Raw genomic sequence first — 7232 nt, forward strand, 5'->3', positions numbered from 1 at the left:
GGTGGAGGGGGGCATGTGCTAGACAATAAGGAATGCTAGTGGCAAAGTGGTTAAAGTGCTCAACGGCTACCTGAAAGATCCCCCGGTGGAACCTAGCAGATGCTCCTTGGACGAAAGAGGTGGCAGTCTGCCTTGGAAGAGAGCCCAGCCTCCAGCCCTCGCCGGGAGCCACACTCGCTCCTGGCGGCTATCACAGGTGGGAGTCAACAACTGGCCAGACAAGTCAGGGGGCAAGTCCAAGAGCACTGTGCTTGATGTCGTGTCTGCAGGGAAGACCACCACCCACCAGAAGCTGCTTTCCGCTGGCATCAAGGAAAAGGAAGCCACAATCCTTATCTCCCACGCTAGCTGGTTGGCACAGGGCAGGGGCACAAGTGTACTAGGATGACTAACGGCGCAGAGGAGCCATCGAGAAGCAGCCAGGTAACTTGGCGAGCATTTACTGAGGTCAGCCATTTGAAAGGCCCCGCACAGAGCACACACACACAGAATGGACTGAGATCTGAGTTGGATGGGGAAGTGCAAAGTCACCCACCCACCCATGAATTCTGTGTTTGCTGAGCATCCAACTAGCATCTGTTAGCGTATTCTAGGTATTAAGAGTCCTAGTGGCAGAGTAGGCTGCCAACACAAGGTCAGCAGTTTGCAGCCCCTCCACAGCAGAAAGATGAGGCTTTCTGCCCCTAGGACAGTCCACAGTCTTGGAAACCCAGAGGGGCAGTTCCCCTGTGCCCTCAGGGCTGCGAAGAGTGGGAATCTACCCACTGGCGGAGGGTGAGCTTTACCTACGGCAGCGGTTCTCCACCTTCCTCATGCCGTGCGCGACCCTCTCATACAGGTCCTCATGTGGTGGTGACCCCCCAACCATAACTGTTATTTTTGTTGCTACTTCATCACTGTCATTTTGCTACCGTTATGAATCAGGCGACCCCCAAAGGGGTCCAACCCACAGGTTGAGAACCGCTGATCTAGATGTTAAAGAAACTAACCAAGGCAGAACAGGGCACAAATCTTAGAAGGATCAGCCACCTTTGAAACCTCCCAATTAATTAATTAATCCTTCCAATCAAATCCTTACCAGTAAACCCTGTGAGGCTCAGAGCAGTTGCATAGCCTATTCAAAATCGAAAAGAGAGTAAAAGGCAATTTGAGATTTGGACCAAGTTTTGCCTTGATCCATGCCTGTGTTCTTAATAAATTAATACTTACTCTGCAGCTAATGACAGTATAATGATATAACTGGAGACAGCAGGAAATGTAAAGAAGCCTAGAAAATGAGATAATTTACTTTGTGTGGGGAGGAAGTATTCAGTGAGTTTGGCCTTAAAACTCCAGTTGTGAGTTTTCCAGGTGAATCAGCAAGGAAAGGGAATTTCAGGCCCAGAACGTAGCTCGTGCAAAGGTTCTGGAACAGGAGGATTTCGCCGGGGGAGAGTGGCAGGAGCTGGGGCGGGAGAGGAAGGCAGAGGCTCCGTCTGGAAAGGCTTTGCCTGCCAGGCTGCAGAGCATCTTCAAGAGGCCAGGCTGATGCCAGAAGCCTTTCCAGGGACCTCGCTGTCCCTTACACTCCTGGCAGTGGCCCTCCAGTAATGAGCTGCCCGTCTCAAACATATCTATGGCTGAAAGTTTGTACGAATATGCCTTCTTCTCCAGGGCCTGCACGCTGTCACAGGTGCAAAGGTTCTGCTAACCGACTGAGATCCGAGGCCCCAGGGATCGCCCACCACCACAGGGGCCGTGAGAGCTGACCCTCAAAGCCAGCCCTCGGCTCTCACACATCAGACTGCTCTCCCACAGAGTCAAGACGCTGGCTCGCTCTACTTACAGTTTCGAGTCCAGCTTCAGGAGGAAGCCCAGGCGGTCATACTCTGAAAAAGAAAAGCGGAAGCTGTCAGTGAAGTCAAGCCCCCGCTGCCCCAGCAGACTGCACTCCCCAGACCTGGACCCGGGACACAGCCAGCCCAGGGAGGGCACAGCCCATCCCTCCAGAGAGCTAATAAGCACAGGCGTGAGCCACAACCAGACACAAGCCACAGAACGCTCGTTGAACACCTACTACGGGGAGGATCCGGTCCACCAGCAAAGCAGGTGTTTCCTCGGCCTTCCCGTCCTACACAGAAGCAAAACAAAAACAAAAACCCCAAACCCACTGCCTTCGAGTTGATTCTGACTCAGAGGTATGTCAGTGCTTTTCTGCATTAACAGGCTCCCTTAAAGCTGAGTCTCAGGGAACCCCAAAACATGGGGTCCCTGGAGAAATAAGAGGGCCAGAGCAAACCGCTTCTCTCAAGCTCTGGCACAAACATCAGCACTGCTAATTGAGGGGGAGAAGATGTGGGACCCAAACACTTCAATGGTTCTCCTCATGGAAACCACGCAGAACTTACAGATCTGATTACCGAAAGAATCAGAAATATAACATCAAACTAAAAACAAAAACAAACTGCTAAGGATTATATAGGATTTCTTTGGCTGTAAATCATTATGGATCAGCCAGTCTCATCTTGCTCCCGAGGAGCTGCCGGTGGACTCGAACTGCTGACCTTGAAGTTAACAGCCCAATATGTAGCCCACCACACCAGTGAGGCTCCTTGATTTTTTTCCAGCAACTCATGAGCATTTTCGTTTATTTCAGCTCCTTATACGTTGCCTCCTTCTCAAGAGTGTATAAAGAAGGAATCGGGGCCAAAAGGGAAGAAATGGAGAAAAGTAATAAAATGCAGCTGGAGTAAGGAGAAGGGCAAACACGGATGTCCTAAGGTCCTGTGTGCTTGATGGAGGAGGATTACAGATCTGCCTCCAAGATTTCTCAAAGCTAAGCCTAATACAAAGCATGGACGTCATGGTTCACGGAGTCCCCGGGACAAACCAGAGGAATCACAGCTATTTCTGGGCCTAGGACTGCAGGGAAATGTCCTCTCCATCCTCAAAAGTATTTATATGAAGAAACAATGATAGCAGGTTTCCAAAGAGTGTTTCTTACAGCTCCGTTCTGAACTGCACGGTGTATGTACGCGTGTGTACATGTGCATGGGAGTGTGCGCACGCCTGTGGTGGGTGTGCCCAAATACGGTGGTCTGTGACCACAGTTCTTAACTAGCCTGCCTTCCGTTGAGGAGAAAACAGAATAATGAGACCAGAAGGCTGGATGGAAAAAGGCCAGGCAGCAAAGCTTGAAGGGACCCAGCCCTTAACAAGCAATGACTGGCCAAGGCCCAGGAGTCCAGCATGCCAGTCTGGCACGGCCAATTAAGGATAGACTCCTGCACTTTCACACCAGCTGAGGTGCGATGCGGCCTCCTCTCCTTTGCGTCCATTGAAACCAAAGATCGCCAGGGAAGCAGACTCCACAGAAGGCTGGCTCCCTTACCCTTGGGCAGGGAAAGCTTTTCCCCAGAGTAGTTCTGGGGTTGCTCCAACTCAGGCAAGCAGGGGAGAGGCTTCCCTGACTTTGTCAAGAAGGAAAACAAAACAAACAGCTCAGAGCACAATTTGGAACATTCCTCCAACCATTCGATTTTACCTCTCTGAGAAAAAGAAAACCTCAACCTGCCCTCTCAGTCCCGGCTCCTCTGGAAGGGCGGCAGAGGAGCCCACCAGTAAATAGGCCGATTCCTTTCAGAGAGAAAGGAGGGTTGCCCCCTTACTGAAGGCCACAGGTCAGAGGGTCACCCAGTGAGGGAGGGGGTGAGGGAGAAGCTCTAACACAGCAGCTCATGCCACTTACTTTTACTGCACTGACAACAAACCCGGGGAAATGCCTGCTTTTATTTGGCTTTTCCCCACCGACTCACAGTGGCCTGGTCGGCAGGGCGGATCTGCCCCTGTGGGCCTGTAACTCTGGATGAGTGTGCAAAGCCTCCTCTTTGCAGTGGTTTCGAACTGCCAACCTTGTGGTTAGCCGCTGCCCACCGAGTAACCGCTTCGCGGTCATAATGAGACCTGTGGTTGATTCCGACAGCACCTAAACTCACACCTCGGCCGCTGCCTGGGAAGCCCAGCAGAGCGTGGTGCATTTGGAGGGCACCATCCCCTGGCCTTTCGTTCGTGGGCGGGCGGGGCGGGCGCACCACGATGCTTCGCTGTGTTGTCTAAGGAAAAGCAGCCAAGAGAGGCCGCGGTGATAGATGCCAACTGGTGCCTGGCTTCAGTGGCACCGACATCTGGAGACAGCAGTCCTTCTCGCAGGGCGGCCCCGGCTGGTGCCAGCCAACGCTGCCTGGCAGACAGGCTGCCCTACCACGGCCGGAGCTGCTGGTTTTCGGCAATTCGGGCATCCGGAAATCCCGACTTGGCACGTGTTGGCAGTGGCTGTGAGGACAATGGGAAGGTTGCGAGGATAAATCAAAAGGATCCCACAGGCGGAGGCCAAGCACCTGCCAACTCTGTCCTCGACTGAGGGCTCAGCAGGGCTGGGGCGCTGCTCCTTTGTAACCGCATTCGGTAGATGCCCAGCAAACGTTTGCTGACTGTTACGTCAACGTTCTTTGGCCATACGGATCAGAAATTCAAATCCTGTTAGCCCAACAGGATGCTCTGAAGCAGTGATTCCCAAAGTGGGCCCTACCCCCTCTGAGGGGCACAGGAAGGATCGGGGGCGGGGGCTGCAGAAGCACGTGATACCTAGGCTTTGTCCGAGATTACGGGCTACAAACGTGTTTAATTACCAGGGGAGCGTTGAATAGCTGATGTTTCGTAAAAGGGGTGGTAGGCCAAATGGGTCTGGGAGCCTCTGCTAGAGAGGACAGCTTCGGCTAAGCTTCGAAGGCGATCCCATTTCAGACAGCAACGTGGGGCCCTAAACAAGGAGGGGCGCGTCTGAACACTTGCTATCATTGTCACAGCCCTCCCCAAGTCGACTCTCAATCGCTGCTCGAGATGAAGCTGGTGAGGAGAGCCTTGCTCCACCCCCAGCTGCTCAAGGGGCAGAATGGGCAGTGTGGGTCCGTAGGTGACCCTTAAAAATGGGGACTAAGTGGACTGACTGGTGCCTGACTCCTCCTAAGGGGCAGGCTGGCTGCAGGAGGGCGCTGCCCGGGGCTGGTCTGCACTCTGCGTTGGTGTGGCAGTAGAGGCAGCTGGCATGAGTTGGCGGGGCGGGGGCCGGTCCTGGGCAGGAAGGCATCCAGTTCCCAGGAGCGCTCGGGAAGGGCTGAGGTGTGAGCATGACTTGCATTAAGGGGTGTGCACAATGAAAGGTCCCTAATATGAAGAGGGGTCTCCAGCGCCCACCCGGCCCCCTCCAAAGTCCGCTTTAAAGTAACACCTGCCAGATTCAGAGCATGAAGGGCCCGTCTGGTGCCTTTCTCTCCCCCCCTCACCAAGCCCGGGGAGGGCGGCGCAGCCGGGAGAGGGGTGAGGGAGAAACAGGAGCAGGATCCAGGAAAGAGGTTTGTGGGTGGGTAACTGCAACCTTGAGTGATTGGAAAGCGATGCTGTTGCACAAGATGGGGCAATTTTCCTGTCTGAGTCAGTGACTCGGTGAGACTAGGGGATTTTTAATCCGGCGGCAGTACCGGACAAATTCAGTGAACTTTCCTCATGGAACCGTTTTAACGGGCAGTGAGAGACAACACAAAGGGCAGGCGTCTGTGAGTGCGCTGCGGGGTTGCCCCAAGGCTGAATACACTGGGTGGCACTAACTTAGGCAAATTAAGTGAGTTAGTGGTTTGCATCCGGCAGAGAGCACAGAGGACGCCAGGCACCAGGGAGAGACCTGGAGCTCCAGCAGGCCTCTGTCGCCCTGCTCTCCCCTAGCCAGCGTGGTAGAAAGCAGGGCTCCCAGCAGCTAGCAGGCACGTCTCCAGCTTTGTCTCAGACTCTGCTCCTAACAGCAACACTTCTGGCGGGGCCAGGTTTGGCCTAGCTTTCTAATCTTATTCTAATGCCAGAGATCAAGTAGAGGGGCTGTAAAGGGATCATGAGCCCCATGGGGCCGACCTCTTTAGAAGGGGCACTTGCCAGAGGAAAGAATGGGCTGATCAAATAAATCAAAGGCCCTACCTTTGTGCCCATTCGAGCCAACAGAACGCAGAAATGATGGAACAAGAGCACTAATACCACAGTCAAGTAAAACTTTGCTGAAGACATTTGAAACAAACAAACATACCACCACTGCACCACTGACAGGGAGCTGTCAGAAACGCAGGCCAGATTTAGAAGAGGATGTGCAAACAGGGATAGAGGGTGGGACTTAGCTAAAAGTAGAGAACACTCGAGAAACGCTTACCTGTGTTATTGACTATGCAAAGGATCCTAACAGATTCGGGATAGCAGGACGGAGAACAGCAATCCCAGAATCCTCTGTGAGGCACAGGTACAGGGATCAAGACGCAGGCATTCTGACAGAACGAGGGGCCGCTGTGGTTGACAATTAGGACAGGTCCGGGTCAGGATTACACCTGCCCCCAAATGTATGCAATCTGCATGCTGAGCAAATAATCCAAGAAGCCAGACTGCACAGCTGGAGGCCTGGAGGAAGGCTCCTGAGCACCTGTTGTGAAGCAGGCGGCACCTTTGCTTGCTGCAAGCTTTCAGTACCGAAGCACCACTTGAAGTGTGGGCTAACCCTCAACAGCAGGAAAACAAAAACCCCACACCTGCGCCAATAAGCAGCATCACGACAAATGAAAACAACATCAAGCCTGCCCAGAATTTCCATTTTCTCAGCTCTACAATCAATGCTCGTGGCAGCGGCACTTGAGAAATGGAAAGGCATACTGCATTGGGCAAAAAAAGACCTCTTTAAATGGTCTGAAAACAAAGGCGGCACGTTCTGGGCTGCCAACGATGGAGACAGTCATAACAGTCTTTGAAAACTGACAGCTAAAGTCCCCAGTATCTTCAGCCCCACCGGAAGCAGGGCCACCCTTCTCCTGGCCGACCCCAGCGGGGATGAAGCCTCCCCAGGGGAGGGAGGGGCAGTGAGTGACCGCCACTGGGATGGATGGAGAGCTAAGATGCTGTCCAGTTGATTCTGACTCACTGTGCACGACAGCGGTGACCCGTCTGCCCCACAGGGTTTTGAAGTCTGTAAATCTTGCGGGGATTGCCCCATCTTGCTCCCTCAGAGTGACTGGTGTATTTGCACTACTGACTGGTGGGTGAGCAGCTGAGCACACTTAGCCTCGGCCTCCAGGGCTCCTCTGAGGGGTGGAACAGGTAGGAGGCCAACAACCCTCCTGGCACCGAGCTGATCCTTACTCAGGGAGACCCTGCGGACAGAGCAGAAC

At 53.6% G+C, this 7232-nt stretch overlaps 1 protein-coding gene across 4 annotated transcripts in view; it reads right to left on the reverse strand.

Moving 5' to 3' along the window:
• The window catches only part of ST3GAL3 (ST3 beta-galactoside alpha-2,3-sialyltransferase 3), a 266714-nt gene that overhangs the window by 114363 nt on the left and 145119 nt on the right, over positions 1–7232 (reverse strand). For all 4 annotated transcript variants that reach the window (XM_004699493.4, XM_045291846.1, XM_045291844.1 and 1 more), the window contains one exon: positions 1826–1868. In XM_004699493.4, the coding sequence (XP_004699550.1) occupies positions 1826–1868 (43 nt within the window). The remainder of the gene's footprint in view (positions 1–1825; positions 1869–7232) is intronic.

This window comes from Echinops telfairi, unplaced genomic scaffold, assembly GCF_000313985.2.
Source record: "Echinops telfairi isolate 266 unplaced genomic scaffold, ASM31398v2 ScPeMD7_443;HRSCAF=831, whole genome shotgun sequence".
Classification (NCBI taxonomy): Eukaryota; Metazoa; Chordata; class Mammalia; order Afrosoricida; family Tenrecidae; genus Echinops; species Echinops telfairi.